The following is a 24702-nucleotide window of genomic DNA, read 5'->3' on the forward strand; positions in this document are numbered from 1 at the left end:
AGAAACATAAATAAAGGAGACCCCCTATCCCAAGAAATGATTTATTACGTGCGTGGAAGTCCTCCTTGCTTCCTCAGGGCGCTCTGGAATCGAACTGAATCATGATCCTGTTGCATGAGGTTCGCAGATTTTGGACACGGCTGAGGGGGATTTGGAGACAGAAAGAGCCCTTTTGACGCAGTTCTAGACATTGGGGTCTGTAGATGGAAAAGAGCTGTTGAAAACCATGAACCTGAGACGCTGTAGACATGGGAGTATAACCCTGGTGGTGATGAGAACCCGGAAGCTGATTTATACCAGGCCAGTCTATTTGCCCATCTGGTCCATTATCTGACAGTAGTTCTGCACTGTTCATTCTTCTTATCCCCAGGATCCAGAGATTAACATGCAGCTGCTGGAGCATTAGCAAAGAGGACATACCTTGACTTTGTGGAGGAGCAAACGGCCAAGGCAGGTCTGTTGTTGCAGCACCTAAGATGCCTCCAAGGGAGCATCTTGCTCTGAGCTGAGCCCTTTTGGACTCTGCCTCCAGTCCACTCCCTTTCGGAGTACTCAAAACGGCCAATTATTTGGCCTGAAAGATGGGCACTTCTCCTGCATTCCATTGCTCCCTCTCCTACCAGACCTGCAATGTTACCAAGGGAGGCACTGCTTCTCCAGCCCAGGGAAGGCTCCTGGTGAGGGATCTTGGCTCTGCTTCTTCAGGTCTTGCTCCATCAGAGGGCCTGGCAGCTTCAGGTTTAGTAATGCCCAGGCTATGAGCCAGAAACCTGGTCTGGCTCTTTTGCTAGTACTTGTGTCTCTCCAGTTACATGTGTTCGACTTGCGTCCAACTGCATGCACATGCAGAACTGGAAAATAATTAAATACATTGCAAAAAGGTGCAAAAAGGGACCGAAAAGAGTGAGCAACGGCTACCATTCCCATGAGCTTTTACGCTGACCTTTGAGACCTGGGAGTTTGAGAAAGGAGGTTTGGAAGGAGCAATTGTGGTGGTTTGGTGTTTTTTGTTTTTGGATTTCCAGAGGTTTATAGGGCGCTTACAGGATTTTCAGACAGTGTTCTCCATTACACGAGATTTCAAGTATACACGCGGCACGCAGGAAGGTAATCTGCAGTACTGTAGTTTCCGACTCCGTGTCCTTGTCACTGCTGAATTCTGGAGTCATTTGCACATTACAACTGGAGGGAATGGTGCTGGAACTGAACATTTGGAATTCCAGCTTCCCCAAGCCAACATGGATCAATTCCCTTTCCCTGGATTCTTGAGCGATATTTTACAGAATCAAGGCATCTGGTTATCTTCTGGGAAATACTCTGAGGGAATCTCTAGGACTGGATGACCAGCTTAATGTCCCAAGAATCAGGAGGGTTTCAGGCATCTTGAGGAGAAGTGGAGCCTGCATGTAAGATGCTGGTTGTTCCTGGTTCTTAGTTCCAGAAAACTCTCTCCCTGAGCAATCTGTCACAGGGCTGCCATGTGACGCACTGCTGTCCTTTCTCCAGGCCTGTGGCCAAAAAGGACCCAGATTTGGCAGAAAAGTGTCAGAATTCCCAAGGCTTATTCCTTTCCTCTCCAGAGCTAGATGATCGTGAGCAGAACAGAAGATCATCAGGCTGTTACTAGGTAGGAATGGCTCTGTTGTCAGTGCCAACCAAGAGGCTCTGCCAGAATCAAGAGAAGTCTTCCTTTACCTATGCCGGAGTGAGATAGGAAACACTCGCACAGGTTGTGGTCCAGGCTAGAGCTCAAGGGCAGAACCTCCTTGTTCTACATTTGAAGGCAGAGTGGACACGACATCAAGTATGTGAAGTTAACCCTTTTATTCCTCACTCTGAAGGTAGGGAGGAAACATCTACTGCTACGGATGCTGCCTCTGGCTCTCTAGGCTCCTGCCACAGAGAGCCACCAGAGCCAAGGTTTAAAAATAAGATGCAGGCTACTTCAGACCTGGAGTAGGAGGAGTTAGGTGGTGTTAACAGATGAGCCATTAGGGTGAGGCTCAAGCAAGCACAGGAACCTCTAGGAACAAATCTGTCTCCACGAGTAGCACTGCTTGCCTGCCTGCCCCAACTGCCAATCCAGAAGGCTAAAGAAAGCGATGGATTGTGGCTGGGTGGTTCTGCAGGCAGGGTATTTTGGGGTCTTGACCCCTAGGTCCATCCATAGTAGATCACCAGCAAAACTAGCTGCTGAACTGGGGTGTGCGCACGCCCTATTTGTTCACTGTTAGCCTGTGAGGTGCTGACCCAAGTAAAGAAATATATATCACATGCTTACCATTTAGGGAAAAGGGAAGGATGAAGGGGAAGGGCGGTGGTGGTGGAGAAAATTTGTTTGAGAAGCAAATTTTGTTTTGCCAAAACAGGATCTTACCGGTGTGGCTCTTCGCTCAGCCGTTTCTGATCTCTGCCTTTGCTGAAGGGCCGCTCTCTGCTTTTTTCTCTACTCTCCGACTTGCGATCCTGGCTCTTGACACTCTACATGAAAACACCCAGAATTGCAAAAAGTTAACAGAAAAGTATGGTTTTAGGGCAATTTCACTCTGGGGGGAAAAACCCAACCCCAATATGAATGCCCTGTGAGCGAGTGAAAGGACAATTTCTCTACAGAAGAAAACACTCTAGTAAGTCAATTCTGGTCATTCCCGTCCTCAATACAAGCCGAAATTCTATAAAGACCAGAAACATTAAGAAACAGACTGGCTGGGAAAGACGCATATAATGATACCAAGGGGGGTGATCTAAAAAAAGGGCCAGATTTCCTCTAAAACGATTCCTACACAGGAATATAACTCAGCAGATTGGTGTCCACATAACCTCCAGGTAAAGGCAGAGATAAACTCGCCTTTAATAATGAAAGCACAACACATAAGGGAGGGCAGTATATTGCCCCCTAAAAGGAAAACCACCCCCAGGGAGATCTCTCCGGGCTTTTGGACTAAAATGAGATATCTAGATGAGGAGGAACTAGGTTTAAACCAGACAGAACATCCTCGCAAAACAAAGGTCCTATGACTACTAATGTGAGCATCTTACATCCACCGTCCAAAATCATTGAAGGCCTGGGGAGCTCCCCGTGTAAGGATACCACCAGAATAAATGACATCCAGTTGCCACAAAAAATGGCAAACTCCAAAAGTTCTTCGGAAGACAACTGACAAAGACTAGACTTCAGCAACCCCAGTATGTTCCTTCAATTTGCAAACTGCCCAACCGAATCAGCCATTTGATGCTTTTACAGATGAAAGAGATGCTCTTCCCCGATCTGAATTCCTGATATCCATTTTTGAGAAGACCAGCTGTGGCCCAAATTTGTTCTTGCTGAATTTCAGAATGCCAGTGAGATAATCAATTTCTTAAATGTCTAATTTACGGAAACATTTCCCAGCATTATAAGCACCAAAGTAATCTTCAATGTGAGGTAGTGGGTATTGAGCAGTACACCAAAATTTTAGAATTACTGCACAACCTTCACAAATGTGTCCTGCGCTGTTTGTGGGCTTAATGAATGCGGGCCCATTTGCTATGAGAAAATGATGTACTCTTAACAGTCTGAATCGGCTTCCAAGAAGGGATCTTGGAGCAAAAGGCAACTCAAATTGACCAAATCTGGTTCCAGTTTACTTAAAGGGACTTAATTTTAAAAATAAATGATTATCTCACGTTTCTATACAGATCACATTTCCAAAATCCTGGCCAAATATGACTTGCTATCTCTTCAACTATAAACAAAATATCTGTAACGTAACTAAACAATTAAAAAATTCCATTAAAACACAATAACACAGCTTCCTGTCCTGCAGCTGAGCAGTTTAAGGAAGTCCTCAAACCTTCTGGCTAAGGTGTTGAGGAAGAAGCAACTGACATCTGTTGCAGACATTGTGATATATCAACATACAGTGGTACCTCGCAAGACGAATGCCTCGCAAGACAAAAAACTCGCTAGACGAAAGGGTTTTTTGTTTTTTTGAGCTGCTTCGCAAGACGATTTCCCCTATGGGCTTGCTTCGCAAGACGGAAACGTCTTGCAAGTTTGTTTCCTTTTTCTTAACACCGTTAATACAGTTGCGACTTGACTTTGAGGAGCAACTCATAGCACGCGGTGTGGTAGCCTTTTTTGAGGTTTTTGAAGACTTTGGTGATTTTTGAAGCTTTTCCAAAACTTTCCCGACACCGTGCTTCGCAAGACGACAAAACTCGCGGAACGAATTAATTTCGTCTTGCGAGGCACCACTGTATCACAATATTTAGCTGCTAATGTATCATGTTGTTAAAAAGCAGATATTGCCCAGCCCTAGGTTGGGTTAGATGAATCCCATTCTATTCTCTATCCAATGGGAGGGACAGCACTCTCCTGCGAAGAGCCACCTCCATCTTTATAGTACCCGGAAACGATGTCTGGTGAAGATCGCACTGCAGCCCTGCAAGCTCAGCTAAGGGAGCATTAGTAGAAAAGGCCGCAGAGGTAGAGGCAACCCTGGTAGAACATGCTGGAATTTTAGGCAGCGCTGGTAAGCTAACGATAGCTTGTTTTTTATATTGTAATTTTACGTTGCGAACCACCCTGAGATCTATGGGTATAGGGCGGCATACAAATTTAATAAATAATAATGATATACGTGTAAATCATAGAGCATAAATTAACAGACAAAACTGGCTTAAGTGCATTAATCCAATGAGTCTATTCTGAGTAGAACTTAAGATACTATCGTAATTCTTTGGACCTGTGTCGCAAGTTTCTGCAAGGTAGTTGCAGGAGGCAACTGATAACTGGATGCCTCTTTCTCCCGCTGGACAAAAAATTTAAAGAACTGAAGCAAGGGAGTCATAAATGAAGGTAATTTCTGACAAGATTTGGGTGGCTTTTTAATAAAGGAAAGAGAAAACCCAATCTAAACTTCTGCCCTTTCTATTGTCTAAGACTTACTAGGATCTACGTACTTCTAATCAGCTGAAGCTTAAAACTTTTTGAGCCAAGTTGAATGTTTCATTAAACCTTTATATAGTTACACATATCAAGGGAAATGCTCTGGTTCCACTTACCCTCTCTTTTGACCTAGTTGTTGTCTTCACACTGATAACTGGTTCGCCTTTGGATTTATCCATTATCACAGTCCTTTCTGTACCCTTGCTTCCTACATAAAAACAGGGGTGGGAATTAAGATACTCAACACGAAATCTGGTTTTGATGTTCTAAACCTGACAGTGACCAGCCATTTACACTCTTTCCCCTCCCCCAATGTGGCAGCCTAGTAGATTTACCTGATTTTGGTGTCTTGGACTGATCCACCGATCCAGCTCTTGACTCCTCTTTCCCCTTCTCATCTTTTTCTTCTGCTTTTGTAGCATCTTCTTTCGGGTCAGCCTTCTCGCTCTTCTTCACACTGGCAGACCTGCAAAACCAGTGAGTTCAAAACGCAGGAAGGAAAAGCAGGGCAGCAATGCAATCCCTCTCCTGGTTGTGGCAATGTCTATGGCATACCTGTGAACACCTTTTAAATAACCTAGGGTGACTGTATAAACAATAAAAAAATCCACAAACAAGACAATTTCCACGGTCAATTTTGAAGACAGAAAAACCACACCAAATCCCTGGAGTGCCTGCTGTTTGGGGGGTAGGGGCAGTAGGGGACAATGATAAAGGGAGATTTGCAAGAAAGAAGACTAAGAGGGAAGGAAACCCAACAGGGCAATGAGGCTCAATTTGACACGGGTCTGAGTCAGACTAATCTCTGGCCACAGGTCTCTGGCCTGTGGGCCCAATTATGCTCCCCATTTGGCCAAGCCATGCCCACCTGCTGTCTCATATGCTGTCAGGTGTGCAATAAGCAAAGACAGAGCTGGGCCAAAAAGGGGTGTGTGCACATGTATGGCACTTTGAAGTCCCATTTCTCCAGCAAACCCGAACTATCAGCTTTTCACCAGAGCCTGCACAGAGCTGTAAACTGTGCTTTGAAGCCTTGACTGATTGTTGGGGCTTTGAAATGCCATGCAATACAGGGAGTGAAAATGGGTCTCTTGAATCAGTTGATTGACAAGCAGCTAGTCTTGCCTGCCTGCTACACTTGGGCCATGGGGGTGTGTGTGTGTGTGTGTGTGTGTGTGAGAGAGAGAGAGAGAGAGAGAGAGAGAGAGAGAGAGAGAGTGTGTGTGTGTGTGTGTGTGTGTGTGAGAGAGAGAGAGAGAGAGAGAGAGAAATATATACATAGAGGCCGCACTCCTATCTTATCCAGAGTTTCCCAAAGAAACCTCAGGCTAAGTCTATAGATCCTTGAAATGGCAATATATATTACATCAATAAAATACACCCATGTATTAATTTTCTTCTGGAAAGGCAAAAATTCAGAATATAGGAAGAAATATTTTATGTATGAATGGTCTCTCTTGATGGACAGAGAGAGTGCCAAGCTGTCTCTCTTCTTCCCAACGCGGTAGATTTTTGGAGGAAAGCAGTCTGATGTGCATTCCGAATGGCACACGTCTTGGGAGGACTGTAAATGCAGTCCTTTCACACCAGGTATGTAGCTACAGCACCTGCACTTTCAGGCAGGTTTTCCAGTACTGCATCCTCACTCAGGAAGTTGTGTGTGTTTCTAAGTTAAGAATGCAACTATTCCTTCAAACAGAAAAAGTACATAGGGGGAAAACAGTTCACACTGTTAAAAAAATAACTGAAAACATGTTTTTAAAATGAAAGAAAAACAAGTCTAAAGCATATTACCTATCACTGGCTGAAGCTTCATTCTTCACCTCACTATCCTTTTTCTCCAATAGCTTCTTTGTAGCAGGTTCATTTTTTGCCTGAAATTACGTTTATTTGTTAGAAAAAGAAGTAACATTTTGGAAAACATCCCTTAGGTTATTTTTGTTTTAAGCGTGAAGGGAGAGAGAGAACCAGCACTTACTCTTTCAACAGATATTATTTTCCCATGTAATTCTGTTTTGTGGCAACTGGCAATGCATTTTGTCACTTCTTCAGCTGTGGACATTGTCACAAAGCCGTAACACCGCGCTCCAGGACTCCGAGCGTTAGTCACCACTTTTGCTCCAACCACCTTGAAGAAAGGAAGGACATATATTTAAAACTGACTTAGCCACAGCTTGGTGTCAAGTGACCAGTTCGCTTTGGAGAAAGAAAAGCCAGTTGGGTTACTTGGTACATACACAGAGGGAAAAGTGGGGGGTTGCCAAAGACTCAACAGCAAGCGGCCTGTAATAGGACAGTGTGACTTATTCCGTTATGTCATGTGCAGTAGCATACCTCACAGGCCTAACTGTATTCACTTGCAAGTAGCAATTTTCTACAGCCTTCATTGTAATAATAAATGAAAGTGGGGAGTGCTGAACAGAATGGAGCTCAGTGCGGCTTGGAGAAACAGAGATATCTGCACGATCTGGAGTTGGCCGAAGCAAACACATATTTTGAAAAGAAAAGTCAAAGAGGGACAACCCCCCCCCCCACAAAAACCAACCCAATGAGGACTTCGTGCCAAGTAGCCAGAATCCCCTATAGTGCTGAACGAAGAGCTAGCACAAAAAACCTAAAACCTCTGGGAAAGGGATCTGGGCTAGACGAATTTTGGGACACATGGTACACCTTTGTTAAGTTTTCTTCTGATGAAGAAAACAATTACAGGTCACAGGCTGGCCACCTGGCTAACCACTTTGGGACAAAAACTGTACTTTCGGAATCATCTAATAAAATTTATATTCATTGCTGGGCCTGTTGATATTGCTATGCTTCATGAAATGTCCTCTATATTACTGCCGTTTCCTTTACATTTTTATAACAAATTCAATTTTTTAAAAAACATCTTTTAAAAGTAGCCAGAAACTCCAAATGTAAGAAAACAAAAACAGGAAAATGGAAGACAAATTAATAATAATAATAATAATAATAATAATAATAATAATAATAATAATTTATTATTTATACCCCGCCGATCTGGCTGGGCTTCCCCAGCCACTCTGGGCAGCTTCCAAAAAAAAAATTAAAATACTGTAATACATCAAACATTAAAAGCTTCCCTAAACAGGGCTGCCTTCAGATGTCTTCTAAAAGTCTGGTAGGTGTTGTTCTCTTTGACATCTGGTGGGAGGGCGTTCCACAGGGTGGGCGCCACTACCGAGAAGGCCCTCTGCCTCGTTCCCTGTAACTTATCCTGGGGAAAGGACATGGCTGGCAGGAACCCTGAACAAGGTCACTCTCGTTAAGGGTTAATGATACACTGCACCATTTTATTACAGGCCCTCAACTTGTCTCTCCATCACAAGGCTTCAACAATAATCAATGCAGCCTTACTTTCCCATATTTGCTAAAGAGGTTCTTCAAGTCTGTTGCTCGGGTGGTGGAAGCAAGGCCGCTCACCCAGAAGTTCCGACCAGTTGTGGTAGCACTGCGGCCTATGTGGAAACAGGAAGTGTTTATGGCATATTTAGCGCGACAAGGCAGCCCACCCCACCTCTGGAAGGGGAAATGCAGCCCTAGGAAATCTAACCTGGAGAAAATGCACATTAAGACCCCAACATCCAAAAATTTGATAGTAATCCCAGAAGAACCGCCTTCACCAGTGTACATCCCTGCTTGTCAGATACTCACTGCAAACACTTGACAGTCTCGTTTATACACGCTAGTGGGGACTGACCATGGTTTCTGGACATTTACAAAATGTGCCTGAGATTGCCGACACTCAAGCTGTGTATGTCAACATTCATTCGCAGCAACGTGCAAACTGTTTGGTGGGAAGTACCACTAGGCCAATTCCACGGGTCCAGTTTCTCACTTTGTTATTGCTGGGGTTCACTGTTTTTGCAGGATTCCAAGCCACTTTTTCGATGGCTATAGCGGGGGGGGGGGGGGAATTGCTGGTGGGGGAGTAGAGCTGCTAAGAGGAATTCTGGAGGAAGCCTAGAGCAGAATTTCAAAAACTTGAGTCTCTGGATCTCTCTCTCTCTTACACACACTCACAGAGCGTCCAAATCAGGCTCTTCCCCATGAGAGGGAGGCATAGCTACATTGTCACTTCCACTTCCATGAGGAATAAGTGGCTTGACTGATGTGGCCAAAAGTCATTTTGTACTTCGCCCCTAGAATGAGTTCCCAGGCTTGATGAGTCCATTTCTTTCTTTCTAAGAGTTTTCATTAACGGATTTTCTTGTGTTTCAATTGTACATGCGTTGTCTCCATTTCAGAATTTTCTCTACAGGTCATTTACATTTGATGCAAGGTGTTAATGTCGTATACAGTATAAGGTCGGGGAAGAAGAAAGGTGGGGATAGTAGTGGGACATGTGGTGGTAAACTTGCATTCTTTTATTATGTGTGAGGTTTATGTGTCAGCATCACTTGGGTAGATTCTCTTTCCATTCATTAGTTTTCACTGGCAGTGAGAGAGGTCGGGAGGGGGAGGCTGGGGCTGCCTTCAGTTGATTGCAGCTGAAAGGGAAGGGGTTGTTAGGTCAAGTTACCCATATCAATTTGTATGCTCTCGGTGGGTTCTTGTTGTTGGGCTATGTGCATAATAAAGGGGACCCACACCGGGTCGAAGGCATCCTCTTTTATCTGTCCCCGTGTTAGTTTCAGTCTGTTGGTTAGCTTTCCTAGTAAGGCTGTTTCCCATACAATTTGGTACCAGTGGTCCATGTTCACTCCTGGCAGGTCACTCCAGTGTCTGGCTATGATGCTTCTGGCTGCTGAGAGTAGGTGGGTTATAAGCTCTTTGATAGTGTGTGAGCGTTATTGTCTTGGAAAATATTCAACAGGGCCTATTCTGAGGTGGCTTCTTCTTAGGGCAATCTATTATTACTATTATCATCATCTTTTACATAAAGGTACCCCTGCCCGTACGGGCCAGTCGTGTCCGACTCTAGGGTTGTGCGCCCATCTCACTTAAGAGGCCGGGAGCCAGCACTGTCCAGAGACACTTCCGGGTCACGTGGCCAGCGTGACGAAGCTGCTCTGGCGAGCCAGCACCAGCGCAGCACACGGAAACGCCGTTTACCTTCCCGCTATAAAGCGGTACCTATTTATCTACTTGCACTTAGGGGTGCTTTCGAACTGCTAGGTGGGCAGGAACTGGGACCGAAAGACGGGAGCTCACCCCGCCGCGGGGATTCGAACCGCCAACCATGCGATCGGCAAGCCCTAGGCGCTGAGGTTTTACCCACAGCGCCACCCGCGTCCCTTCTTTTACATACAGTGAGTTAAAAAAAAAGTGAGTTAAAATACAGTGAGTTAAAGAAAGAGTTAATAGTTTTCCCAAGTTAATGAGAAATCCTGTAACATAAGGCACAGCACAACTACTCTCAAGAGAAAACATCTAGAGAGGCAAGAGAAAGCAACTGACAGGATCTGAAAATTCCCCAGGGGATCCCACGCTTCCAGCTGATGCCTTTTTGGGGGCCAGTTTCTCCACAGGTGATACACTTGTCCTCTTGAAGCCCCCATATACCCCAGCCACACTGGGTGGACAAAGCTCCTTTTTAGCAAGGCCTGGCATAGGAAGTTGGTCCAGTTAGCTCAGAGTTGCCTACACTGACTGGCAACAGCCTTCCAGGGCTCCAGACCAGGAGTTTATCCCAGCCCCAACTGGAGATGTCATGAACTGAGTTGGGGCTTTCTGCATTCAAAGGAGGTGCTCTGTCACTGAGCTTTGGCCCTTAACCTTCCTCTTTCGAGACAGGGAAAACAGCACCTAAACTCTGTGAGTTATGGCCAGGGGCTCTGGGAATGGCTCCTTCTGGTCATATTAGTATTATGGGAAGGCAGCCAGGTAAATTAGATATTTCAGTGTGCAACAGTAGCTAGGACACGATGCATCTGGTCCCAAGGTTCCATTTCAGTTTCATGATGGCCTTTGACGGCTGAAAATAAACAATTTTCATCTGGTACTAGGTGACTGGAAGAAGCTTGCGCCATCTTTCGTTGCTGTTGCAGTCATACTCACGAGTAGAATCACAGAATTTTTGTAGCATTGGATTATCCTTGGTGTCTCTTTCCAAGTCCAATGCAGGAATCACAGCTAAAGAATCCCTGTCAGATGGCCATCCAATCTCTGCTTGAAAACATCCAGTAAAGGGGAGTTCCGTTTCACTGTCATGCAGCTATTAATGTTAGAAAGGTCTTTCCAATGTTTAGCCAGAATCTTTTTCTTTCATATGAATTCACTGGTCCCAGTCCTATCCCCTCTGGAGCAGAAAACAAGCTTGCTCCATCTTCCGAGTGACAGCCCTTCAGATATCTGAAGATGGCTTTTCTATCAACTCTCTGTTTTTCCCCAAAGGCTAAACATATCCAACTCCTTCAACTGTTCCTCATAAGGCTTGGTTTCCAGACCCTTGATCATTCGGATAATCCTCCTCTGCACACATTCCAGCTTCCCAATATTCTATGTAAAGTGTTCCCAGAATCGGACCAAGAACCCAAGGTGGGAGTCTAGCCAAGGCAAAATAGAGCAGTACTATGACACTAGATTTCTGTTGATGTAGCCCAGAATTGCATTAACTTTTTTTTTTTTTGGCTATTGCATGACTCACGTTAAGCACGTCAAGAAAGACGAAGTTGAAGGGAAGTTTTCTTTCTGCAGTTCTCTTACTGCACATAACTGTGGCATTGTGGGAAGTCTTGCTTCTTTTCGCTTGCATTCTGGGAAGTCTCGCTTCTGCTTCTGCACATAAGTCTGAGAATGTTCTGAACAGTTCCCATTGAGTTCATGAAACAGTGTATCCTGACCTGTTCTTAATGCATAGCTGACCACATCTACGGAACTTCATTATTATGTTCTTTCATGTTATGATCAATCATTAGTAATTGTTTTAGTCATGTTATATTAATCTTTAGTTATAATTTAATTAGGAGGATTCATGCCTGTCTAGTTCTAGCCCCATTCCTCATCCTTTGATCTATCAATGATAAATGGACATATGTTATTCCCGCCTTGTACCTATGTTAACCAATCAGCAACAAGATGCTTTGTGTTTGTATCAACCAATCAGCCACAAGTACACCTGTGGCAATGTTTGTAATATTCAATAAAAGAGAGTTCCCGGGGCTTGCCCCGGCAGACGCCTCTCCTTTGACACCCGCCACTCGTCTGTCGTGATTTCAACCCAACACGAAGTCATGTCCGTTATTCTAAATAAATAAATCAAAAAGCATCAAAGGAAGGCTGAGTTCTGCCTATGCACAGTCACCAATATTTAAAAACATATACCTTTCTCCTCTTTGGAAACTGGCTTTTCATCTTTGATCTCCTCAGAACTAAAGGAGAAAGAAGGAGAAAAAGAAAAGAGAAACCAATCAGGAAAGAAAATAAGGCAAATTAATATAATAGATATATATAGTACACTAGAACTCAATACCTACCAGAATTAAGTTGTAAAAAGAAAATAAAAATAAGAAAAGCCAACAATGAAAAACATCTTGCTAAGATAGGTACGGGAAGTAAACCTTAAAGACAGAACAGCTTACAGACAATTAAAGGCAAAGATTTAAGAAAACAACCTCTGAAGGTTGTAAAAAAGAAATCAAACCTTTCTGGGGGTTTTTTTTTAAATTGTACATGGGGAAGGGGGAAAACAAAAGCTAAAAGGTGGCTTTTATAATAAGGTAACAGAATTTCAGTACGCTTGCAGGCCAATATGAAGAAAAACAGTGACCCTGATCTCTTACAGACCAACGAGACTTTTTTTAAAAAAAGAAAAAGAGAGCATCTGGTCTAAAACGGAGAAAAAACAAACCTCGTGTTCTGATCACCACCCTCTTGGGCAGAGGACTCTTCCTCACAATTAGCCTTGGCTTCCATCTTCTCGGCATCTTGGCTAACCACCTGGAAACCTGCGTCCTTCTCCGCAGTTTCCTCACTACTGGCTTCCAGAGTTTGGGCTGCTTTGCTACTCTCACCACTTCCTTCTCCTCCTCCTCCTCCTCCTCCACCACACCTGCTCTCTACCGCTAAAGAGTCAGAGTCCAGGTTAGCTTCCTCTACTGTCTCTTCGCTCGGCTCCCCTTTCGCTACCACTAAGTGCTTCGCTTCATCCTCCTCGCTCTTGGCCGCAGCCTGGCCTGACTGGCTGTCCGTATCTAAAAGCTCTTCGTCCGACTGAGCGACGGCAGTGGCAAGTGTGTCTTCCTCTTCCTGGGCTTCCTGTTTGACCGGCAACGAGATATTCTCTTCCTGTGCCTGCTCTGCTTCAGGAGCTTCTTCTTTAAGGGGCTCAGATTTACAAGTGTCACCCAAAATGTCGAGCATTTTCTCATTTTCTATGGATTTAACAGGAATAGAATGGCACAAGGTTTAATCACCAGGGAAACACAGCAAAGACAAATGCGGAATGGGCATGGCTGCCAGACTTAACACTGAGAGAACGGCTAAGGCTACACAGAGATTGGAAAACCCCTTGGGTATACCACATTCAAATGCCTAACGCTAACTAGACATGGTTTATTATAGCAAGATCATAAGTTATGAAGAAGAAAATGACCCTATTAGTTTAATGAAAACCTTCTGGCTCGTTCTTGACATGTCTTCAAGAGGTTTGTTCTTCCCAAATTCCAAGAGGCTTAAATAGAAATGAATCAAAGAACACAAAATTCCATTTCAAATTCTGAATTGCTTTCTCTCTTTTTGTTTAAGGCAGGGCGGTCCAACATGTCAACTGGAACATCTTCTGATGGCGTGAACATGTGAAAGTCCAAGAAAGGAAACAGTATTATGGAATTTCCATGTAGAACCTCTTGTCTTCCTTCTTCTGTTACGCCGTAACTCACTTAAAAACACTGTATTTCCCCTATGATAACTTTTAAACTGCCTTCACTATTCTCCCTGATCACACAATCATATATTACAATCTGTGCTACGGGTAGAAATCTTTTGCTTTCATACGTGATGCTAACATTTCTTCTAGTGCATTTGTGAAGCTAAATAGAAATTATTATTATTTTTCTCTTAAAAAAAAAAGAACATTTCAGATCTAGAGGAAGCAACTGCGAAACGAAAGGCGTTACCTCTCAGAGCTAACAATAAGGGTTACCGTAGGTTTAAAATCTTTATGAACTTTGGAATGACGTCGATTGTTGACTACTCAGTAATGTAAGAAGTCTAGTTAGTTAAAGTCCTGGGCCTTTTCTCCACCTCATTTTAAAAACCAGCAAGAAGAAATTAATCGAAAGGTACCTGGCTCTGAATGTTGCTCTCCCAAGTCCTGAAAGAAGAAAAGGGTGTTGTTTTAAATGGCGCAAAAAAAAGGCCTGAAGTAGGTCATACAGTAAGCCCGCAACCTATGCACATTTAACTTGTGCACACTCAGTATTATGCACTTGGCCAAAAAATAATATTAAAATAAAAATGATGGGGGGGGGGGGAGACTTCAGCAATCCCACCTGCCATGGCACCTAATGTGTTTTCACTATTAAAAATTCTTGCTTCAAGGCCAATCTCCAAAATGTAACCCCCCTGTAAGTTGAGGGCTTCCTGTGCTACATTAAAGTGCAATAATATGCATTAATATGTACAGTTCTGCACCATAGACTGTTGAATCCAAGCAAGGCGATACCCTATTGCAGGGAACTTGTAGCCCTCCAGATGCTGTTGAACTTCCAACTACAGTCGTGCCTTAGATCACAAACGCCTTGGTACTCAGATGTTTTGGCTCCTGAACGCCGCAAACCTGGAAGTGAGTGTTCCGGTTTGCGGCCGTTCTTTGTAATCGAACATCCGATGGGCTTCCGATTGGCTGCAGGAGCTTCCTGCAGCCAATCAGAAGCTGTGCTTTGGTTTCTGAACGTTTTGGAAGTCAAACGGTATGACTGTACCAACAGCCCCAGGCAGCAGAGGAATGATGGCTGAAAAGGACAAATATTGGGGTCTGCTACTTAAAGCGTTTCCCACCTTCGCTACAGTCTAGCCCCGCAGATCTTTGATCGGTCACAAAACAAAGAGACTTCAGCCAAGCAAAGAAGCAAATCAGCAGCCAGTAGGCCTGATAGTTTATTTCATAGGTAGGTAAACTAAGGCCCGGGGGCCGGATCTGGCCCAATCTGCAGACAGTCTGGGAATCAGCGTGTTTTTACATGAGTAGAATGTGTCCTTTTATTTAAAATGCATCTCTGGGTTATTTGTGGGGCATAGGAATTCCTTCATTCCCCCCCCCCAATATAGTCTGCCCCCCCCACAAGGTCTGAGGGACAGTGGACTGCCCCCCTACTGAAAAAGTTTGCTGACCCCTGGTTTATTTGTTGCAACAAAGGAAGAAGCCCAGCACAAAGGTTACATGAGTCTTTAAAGGTTTCCCCAGTTTCCCACATTACATTTTTCAGTGTCATAAAAACAGCCACAAAGTTAGACACCTTACTTTATAGAGTATAAACATGACTGGCCCCAGGCCCAAGAAGCTTCCAACCTAAGTTTTAGCTCTAGAAAAGTAACAGAGGGAGGAGAGGGAGAGGCAAATAAGGGTATAATGTGTAATTATTTCAGGCTTAGGAGATGGAAACTAGAGTGTGTGTCAAAGATTGTGGATAGGATTTAGGCCCATAACTATTGTCCCCAATACAGGAAGCAAATTCAATGCAGTAATTTATTACAGCTGTGAAATAAATTTATAGTTTCCAAAGAGCCTACGATTTCTGTGAAGCTGGTTATAATTGCTCAGAATCATAGAATTACAGTACAGTGGTACCTTGGGTTACATATGCTTCAGGTTACATACGCTTCAGGTTACAGACTCCGCTAACCCAGAAATAGTACCTCGGGTTAAGAACTTTGCTTCAGGATGAGAACAGAAATTGTGCTCCGGTGGCGTGGTGGCAGCAGGAGGCCCCATTAGATAAAGTGATGCTTCAGGTTAAGAACAGTTTCAGGTTAAGAACGGACCTCTGGAACGAATTAAGTACTTAACCCGAGGTACCACTGTATAGTACCTAACCCTAGACAGGAGTGCCTGGCGTGCTCTGGTCCATGGGGTCACGAAGAGTCGGACATGACTAAACGACTAAACACCACCACCACTGTACAGAGTTGGAAGGGACCCGAGGGTCATTTAGTCCAACCCCCTGCAACGCAGGAATCCCAACTAAAGGATCCATGGCAGATGGCCATCCAACCTCTGCTTAAAAACCTCCAAGGAAGGAGAAGCCCCCACCTCTTCTGGGAGTCTGTTCCACTGTCTAACAGCTCTTCCTGATGTTTAGTCGGAATCTTCTTTTTTGTAACTTAGTTTGGGTCCCACCCATCTTCCACGTGACAGCTCTTTAGATATTTGACAATGGCTATCAGTCTCCTCTTAAGGCTAAATATACCCAACTCCCTGAACTGTTCTGTTCCTCATCTTGGTCACCCTCCTCTGCACATGTTCTAGCTTGTGGATATCCTTAAATTGTGGTGCTCAGAACTGGACACAGGATTCCAGGTGTGGGCTGACCAAGGTAGAATGAAGCGGGACTATTACTTAAAAGCTGTGTGGATGTTTCTAGGCCTTATGGATATGAATATACTATAACTTACATGAATTGTGTGGGGAAACTTCTGTTATAAATCTCTGAATAAGATTTCCAGTAGTTAAGCAGCAATGGCTCTGAGGTCCTACTACTTTTTGTGTTCCTCTCTACAATTAGCATAGACAGGAAAAAATAAAAGTATGTGATCTTTGCTGTGGCAAGTAAAATTATCCTTCTTGGCCATCGGCTTCCAGCTTTAAACAGGACAGAAAATAAAAACTCAATAAAAAATATAGAGGGCTCAATCCAACTGGGTTCTATTCAGCATAGATTCGAGTTAGTCACATCCGTTAATTCTATCTGGCCAACTTCAAGCATGGCTTACACCAGATAAGAAGTTTCTCTCGAATAATAATTTGGTTAATAGTAAATAATGTTGAATATAGGCAACGACCGATTTATGCACGTCTGATTGATGCACAATTGTGCAGTGCCGAAATGCTTTACATGGGCCTTGCCAACGCGTGGGGGGTCCAGAACGTAACCCCCACATAAAATGAGGATAGCTTGTATATTTTAGCTCTGCAGATAATCTCTAACCTGAATCGGTACCCCAGCCAGATTAATGGAGATAAGATACTTTCTATATCAAGGAAAAGCCAATCTGATAGCTTGTTAAATATGAATGTTTACAATTTTACCTGTTAGGCACATGCAATTTTCACCTTGTGAAAATAGTCTGCTCTAGTTTATGTAGTCACTATCAGATCTTGCTTCAAACTATCAGTCACAAACATTTCATTATTGTCTGTTGGGTCAAGATAGGGAAGCAGAAAGGAACAACAATGAAAAAAGAAGCACAGGCCAACTTGCCAAGTTTGAAAGTTCCTATACTCTCATAGCTATTGTCACAAATGGTCACGGCTGCTAGTCATGTGCCTTAATTTCAACAGGTCTATTCTGAATTGACAAATGTTGGGTACAACACATTGCCTTGATTTAAATCAGTCCCAGCTGTTTATGCACTGAGGTTACCATTCACACTAGGAAATGAGGAGCTCAGAAACCTTTTGATTCGGCTTGCATGGAAGCTAAATATTAGGTGAAGCCAACATCAAAACACAGTCTCTATTACAACAACTAAAGCAAAGTAATTTGCTAGCTCAGGGCTCCAGAATATGATCAAGCTGACAGGTGTTGATCAAGAGACAGGTACATTACCTTCTCTGCAGTTAAACCAGGTGAAGTAGCGTCAAGCAGATCATCAAGTTCTTCACCATTCTCCTAAGAGAAGGAAAAAAAGGTATTCCTTACAGACTAAAAATGCTTAGAACTACCAGTGCTTGAAGCGATGATATAAGAAGTCACAAAAAGAGTTAACTGTTACCAGCCAGCCTTCCTTTCTGTACCGAACCACAAAATGTTTGCAAACATTCCAATTTCTGAAGTGAAGGTGTGGGCAACACAATGTTGACACATTGTGAGGAAGAGAGACTACCTGTGAAGGTTAAGAGGGCTTGTGTTGTTTGAACCACAAAACAAAACAAAAAACACTCCAAGGGAAGAATAGTGATTAGACTGGGGTGTGCAGGGCTGAATTTTCCATACACTAAACCAGCACAAATCTTGGGTTTGCACCACAAGAGGAGATGCCACCAACCAATTACTGACCTCGCTTTCCATTAGCTGTTCAGGAAGTTCTTTCATTTCCGCATCAATGTTATCTTTGTCAGAGTCGAGAAGGTTCTCAGAGCTGTAGTCATCTCCACAATCAACAGCACTGGTGTTATCTATTTCGGCTTCGTCTAAAATGCTAATATCCATCACATCCATATCCTGGATGTTATCTGAACTTGCTTCAATATCCTCCTGTAAAGGGGGTGGGGTGGGGTGGGGTAAATAAAAAAGGAAACTGCAATGCCTGTAGCTTGAAAACAGAGCTTGTAAGGAACACTAAGTCACTTTTCTCCTTCCCCTTACCTGTTCATCTCTGGAGTTTTCCTCCAACCCGTTATCTTCTCCACCTTCTTCCTCTGGCTTACGCCCTAAAAACCAGCAAACAGATTGGAGGCTCATCAGGTGTTTTCCAGGCACTGTGCAAAGTTTTATTTATACACATACATACATATACACACATATATGAATGACACACACACACACACACACACACACACACACACACACAGGCCCTGCCCTCAAGTCTTACAATCTAATAGACACCTCATAAACGGAGAAAGATATGAGGTGGGGGAAGTGGAAGACATTTAAATCTAGGTGCCCAAACTTATACATGCTACGCATTTTGCAAATAACTAAATAAAATATTTGTATAGCTGACCCAGAAAATCCAAACTAGCACAAAATCTGCACACGCTAACGAGCTGGTCTAGAAAGAGAACAGCTGTTCACAAGATAAAAAAGCAAATTCAATCTGCAAGATGGCCAAGAGTGCAAGCACATCCATGCCATTCCATACCTTTCACTGTTCTTTTGGGAGTTCTCTTGCCAGGGCTCTCGGCCACCACAGGAATTTCATCAGGATTTCCCCCTTCTTCCTCAATGGTCTGTTAGGAAGAAAAGATTGTGTGCATTTCAGAAACAGCAAATGTCTTATTTTATATTACTTGCATATTTTGTAGGGTTCTCTGCAAGGAAGGTCAGCAACGCCAAGTCTGCCCTGCATTCAAGAAAGGCAGTATTCATTCTGTCTTCATGATGTACACCTTTCACTGCATCCCTAAATTTCACCACTCTTACTCAGGACAATTAACCACTTCCTACCCCCAGAGCAAAGGGACGTGGTTGGCACTGTGGGTTAAACCACAGAGCCTAGGACTTGTGGATCAGAAGGGCGGCTGTTCGAATCCCCGCAACGACAGGGTAAGCTCCCGTTGCTCGGTCCCTGCTCCTGCCAACCTAGCAGTTCGAGAGCACGTCAAAGTGCAAGTAGATAAATAGGTACCGCTCTGGTGGGAAGGTAAATGGCGTTTCCGTGCGCTGCTCTGGTTCGCCAGAAGCGGCTTAGTCATGCTGGCCACATGACCCGGAAGCTGTACGCCGGCTCCCTTGGCCAGTAAAGCGAGATGAGCGCAACAACCCCCGAGTCGGTCACGACTGGACCTAATGGTCAGGGGTCCCTTTACCTTTACCCCCACAGCACCTTCTGTTTTTTCCATTTTAACATGCCATTTTTCTTCCTCCTCCCATCATCTGGCCTTCCTTCCTCACAGCCCATTCCTACTTGCCACCTCACTTCTCCCACTCCCTATTTCTCTCTTCTCACCCCTGCCACAAACACATCCCATGTCCACCACTGTCTTCTTTCCTTTGAAACCACCCCTTAATCCCCTCCTCCCTTTCCCCCCTCCCAACTTCTTTTTTCTTCCTCCCTCTCCCCCCCCCCGAGCAACCCCAATCCCCCTTTCATTTCAGTTATTTCAGTACAGTATCATCCAATCCCAACTTCAAACGCCTTCTTCCCATAGCAAACCCCCTCGTTACTTTCTCCTTCCTTGTGATTCCACTCACTGTATGATCTCATTCTCTCATCATCTACCCCACAGCAACCCCAGCGCCCCTCATCTCATTTACCTATGGGTCATCTAATCTGTCTTTTAAATGGAGCCTTCTCCACCCCAGCCAGTCCCATCACCAGCACCTTGCTCCCTTTAATTCTACCCAATTCCTTATCATCTCATTGACTTCACCATCATTCAACCTACTTCTCTCCCCCCCAAACCTGCCTATTTTCCCTTTCTATCTTGTCATTCGACCCTGAATCCCCTCCCCAGTTCTCTCCCATCCTTCACATGACTGTATTGCGGGTATTGTTTTCGTTTGTTACTGTGGTGTGAACTTTTGTGTTTTTATATTGTAAGTCGCCTTGTGATCCTTGGATGACAAGCAGCATAGGATCACCATCATCTGATCCCATCTGTAGGAGCCCCCCCGTCCCACAACTGACAAACCCCAACACCACCTCCTTCTCCCTCCTTTTAATTCCACTCCTCAATCCCATCTTCTCCCCCTACAGAAACCAAGATCCTTTCTTATTCAATTTGCTGGTTTTGACCTTTAAAGCCCTTCACGGCCTAGGACCCTCGTACCTACGGGACCTCCTCTCCCGGTATGCCCCGCGGAGGACCTTAAGGTCCATAAATAGCAACACCCTAGAGGTCCTGGGCCCTAAGAAAGTCAGTTTATCCTCAACCAGAGCCAGGGCCTTTTCAACACTGGCTCCGGCCTGGTGGAACACTCTGTCTCATGAGACCAGGGCCCTGCAGGATCTGATTTCTTTTCGCAGGGCCTGTAAGACAGAGTTGTTCTGCCTGGCCTTTGGCTTGGAATCAGCTTGATCCCCTCCTCTCCCCCCCCTCCCGTTTTCCTTTTCTCCTCCTGTGATGGAACTCCCATCTGGGGACTTCCCTGGCTTTTTTTTGGGCCCACGTAAGACCAGTCTGGATAATTGGCCTTGGTGAAGATTTGACGTTTTTATCCCCAAGAAGTTTTTGATTTGAGCTTCTACTGAAATGAGGCTGCATCTTAATGTTGTATTTTAATCTTGTTTTTAAGTTGTGTTTTAATCAATTGTTTTTATACCTGGTGTTAGCTGCCCTGAGCCCGGTCTTGGCTGGGGAGGGTGGGGTATAAATAAATTAATAAATTATTATTTCACTGTTATCAATCCTTAACCCCACCTTCTTTCCTTCGATTCCACTCAATCCCTGCTGCCCTGAAAGAACCCCAATCACATATTTACTTCTGAATCATCCAATCACCTATTTAGATGTCTACTTCGGGCTCCCCCTTGCAGGAAAGCAAAGCCCAACATCCTAACTTTCCTCCCCAAACCAAACCCATAACTCTCCCTCTTTTTTTATTCCTTCTCTTGTTCCCATTATCCTACCCGAAACCCCAATACTCCCTCATCTCATTTGCCATAATCCAACCCCACATTTAGGACCCCCCTCAAAAGTCCATCACCTTCATTCTACTCTAAGATTCCATTCCTGAATCCCATCCTGCCCCCTGCAGCAACCCCAAACCTGCCTCGTTTACTTTCGGGTCATCTGGTTTTCTATAAAAAGGAGACTCCCTCCTGCACCCCCCAAAAATCCCATCACCATCTTCTCCATCCTCACCAAAATCCAAACCCTGCCATCATTATTATCATCGCCCCCTTCCCAGCAAACTCCATCTCATTTACGTTACCATCATCTAATGCTGCACCACGTTTAGAAGCCTCCTTCTCCCCACATCCCGCCAGTAAATCCCATCATCATAATCTCACCCACTTCATTCCACCCTCAACCCCCCTTTCAATGACCCCCAACCCATCATCTTATTTACTTCAGGGGTCACTATGGATGTGAAGGTCCGGAATAACAACAACACAGTATGAATATCATTTAATTTTTACTCCTCCCCAAGGAGCCCAGGGTGGCAAGCAAGATACATGATTAAAAAACAAAAGCAAATAGGTGAGGGAGGGGGATAAACAGTCCCCCTCCCCACATATCATTTGCTTATGGGGCACTGGGGATGTGAGCACCTGGGAAAACAATAATATTAAGTGTTTACAATTCATATTTTACACCCCCCCAGGGAGCCCCACAAGGTAAAAACAAAGCAAATATCGGAGAGGGGGACACCCACAACCTCTCATTTGCTTAAGGGGAACTAGGGATGTGGGCATCAGGAAAAACCAGTAATACAGTGTTAGCATTTATATTTAACATGTATAGGGAGATTTTTAAATGTCTGAGGGTTTTTCTGTGTTTTGATATTTCGTTGGAAGTGGCCTGGAGTGGCTGGGGCAACCCATATCAGATGGACGGCATATAAATGATAAAATTACTGCTATGATTACTAGAGCCCAAGGCTTCAAAAGAGATATACGGTTTTTTAAACTTAAAAACAAAAAACAGGATTAATCCCCCCAACCCCCCCCCGTGTCTTCACATCTCTACGGACCCCGAAGCAATGATGATGATGATGTGCGGGTGTGAAAACAAAAAAATAGGGGGGGTCTCCCCCCTCCCCCAATTTACTTCAGCGTCATGGAAAACAAGTTCACATCTGTAGCCTTTTCCCCAAGGTGGAAAAAACAAAAACAGCTGCGCCATTAGAAAAACAAGAAGAATCAGGGCAGGGGGGGGGAGGGGAAAATAAAAGGAAAAACCCTCCCCCCAACACCCTTTTTCCCAGAAGCAAATGTGGGTGGTGGTGGGGAGGCACAATAAAATGGGGGAGCAAGAACCTGTACCCCCCTTCTATGTTTCCGTTTATATTTTTTTAATTTATTGAACTTATATGCGGGCGGTGGTGGTGGGGAGACACACAGGAAAAAGGGGGGCAAGAACCTGTACCCCCCTTCTATGTTTCCGTTTATATTTTATTTATTGAATTTATATGCGGGCGGTGGTGGTGGGGAGACACACAGTCAAGTGGGGGAGGGGGGAGCAGCAAGAAACTGCATTCCCCCCCCTTCCATGTTTCCGTTTATATATTTTTTTTTATTTACTGAATTTATATGCGGGGAGACACATAGGAAAATGAACCTGGACTCCCCCCTCCTTTCCATGTTTCCGTTTATATTTTATATATTCATTGAATTTATATGCCGGGGGGGGGGGAGACACACAGGAATACGAGGGAGGGGCAAGAAACTGGACTCCCCCCCTTTCCATGTTTCCGTTTATATTTTATTTATTCAATGAATTTATATGCGGGGGGGGGGAAGACACACAGGAATACGAGGGAGGGGCAAGAAACTGGACTCCCCCCCCTTCCATGTTTCCGTTTATATTTTATATATTCATTGAATTTATATGCCGGGGGGGGGAGACACACAGGAATACGAGGGAGGGGCAAGAAACTGGACTCCCCCCCCTTTCCATGTTTCCGTTTATATTTTATTTATTCAATGAATTTATATGCGGGGGGGGGGGAGACACACAGGAATACGAGGGAGGGGCAAGAAACTGGACTCCCCCCCTTTCCATGTTTCCGTTTATATTTTATATTTTCATTGAATTTATATGCCGGGGGGGGGGGAGACACACAGGAATACGAGGGAGGGGCAAGAACCTGGACTCCCCCCCCTTCCATGTTCCCGTTTATATTTTATTCATTTCTTGGATTTATATACCGCCCTATATACCCGGAGGTCTCAGTATTATCGTCGGGGGGGGGGCTTCCTTTCACTCTCCGTTATTCAGAAGCAAACGGGGGGGGGACGAGAAACCGCGCGGGGGGGGATGGTGGTTTGTGCTCCCCCCCCTTCCCTTCCATGTTTTCGTGTCCCCCCCCCCGAAACCCGGCCTTCACTCCCCCCTTTCAGACGAGGGAGGAAAAGAGCCTCGCCTCCCCCCCCCCCCGGCCTCACAACTCACGCTGCGGAGGCGCTCGAGGAGGACGCTCTTGTTGCCGCCGGTGTCCAAATTGCGGCGCTTCAGCTCGGCCCGGAGGTCGATCACCCGAAGGTCGCTCAGGCGACGCGTCGACCCGGCCGGCGAGGCGGCCCCCGCCGCCGGCGAGGCGGCCCCCGCCGCTTTGCCCGCGCTGAGGGGGCACGAAGGAAGGAGGAGCGCCGCCGCCGCCGCCGCGTCGTCCCCCCCCGCAGCCGAGGTGTCGCTCCCCTCAGCGGCTGCGGCTGCCATGGAGCCTTGAAGCCAAGCTCGACGGAAAGGGCAGGAGGAGGAGGAGGAGCGGCGCCGCCGCTGCTTTTCCCCTCATGAAAAGAGCGGGCGCCGCGGCGGGGGAGGGAGATGCGGGCGCCGCGTCCCGTCAGACAAAATGGCGGGAAGGCCCGACGACGACGACGCCGTAACAGGAGAGGGCGAGTGCGCACGCGCGGAGGACGCGCACGGACGTCGGTGGTGGGGGGGAGAGGAGGAGGAGGAGGAGGAGGAGACGTCTGCGCTCGCTATAGAGCAGCGCGGGTAAGAAGGTGGGCGGGGAAACACGCCATAGATTCCCGCGGAAGGGCATCTCCTAGAGCGGCTGCTTCCGGTTGTATGCCGCCGCCAGCCTTCCCACCCGTAATCTGGTAGTTTATGGACTGCAACTCCCATCAGCCCCCCTTGGGACCATTGGCTTTGGGGCTGATGGGAGTTGTAGTCCAGGAAAAAAACAAAAACACTAAGGCGGCAACTTGATTAATGGATTCCGTTTATATCCCACTTTTTTTCTTCCAAGGAGGGCAAGGTGGAGCACCTGGTCCCACCTTCCCATGCTCAAGAAGGTGCACGGCTCTGAGCTGGT

At 45.3% G+C, this 24702-nt stretch overlaps 1 protein-coding gene across 1 annotated transcript in view; it reads right to left on the minus strand.

Moving 5' to 3' along the window:
- The window catches only part of LOC308467272 (scaffold attachment factor B1-like), a 38214-nt gene extending 13952 nt beyond the window's left edge, over positions 1 to 24262 (minus strand). The window contains exons 1-14 of the mRNA XM_080988815.1: positions 23832 to 24262; positions 18914 to 19001; positions 18418 to 18482; positions 18109 to 18306; positions 17659 to 17721; positions 14177 to 14204; positions 12741 to 13263; positions 12215 to 12261; positions 8306 to 8406; positions 6909 to 7058; positions 6725 to 6804; positions 5266 to 5396; positions 5047 to 5138; positions 2378 to 2481 (exon numbers count right to left, since the gene is read on the minus strand). Coding sequence (XP_080844941.1) covers positions 2378 to 2481; positions 5047 to 5138; positions 5266 to 5396; positions 6725 to 6804; positions 6909 to 7058; positions 8306 to 8406; positions 12215 to 12261; positions 12741 to 13263; positions 14177 to 14204; positions 17659 to 17721; positions 18109 to 18306; positions 18418 to 18482; positions 18914 to 19001; positions 23832 to 24098 — 1937 coding nt within the window. The 5' untranslated portion in view covers positions 24099 to 24262. The remainder of the gene's footprint in view (positions 1 to 2377; positions 2482 to 5046; positions 5139 to 5265; positions 5397 to 6724; positions 6805 to 6908; positions 7059 to 8305; positions 8407 to 12214; positions 12262 to 12740; positions 13264 to 14176; positions 14205 to 17658; positions 17722 to 18108; positions 18307 to 18417; positions 18483 to 18913; positions 19002 to 23831) is intronic.
- Between the last annotated feature and the right edge of the window lie 440 nt (positions 24263 to 24702).

Source organism: Podarcis pityusensis (assembly GCF_964106645.2).
Source record: "Podarcis pityusensis genome assembly, chromosome: 18".
NCBI lineage: Eukaryota > Metazoa > Chordata > Lepidosauria > Squamata > Lacertidae > Podarcis > Podarcis pityusensis.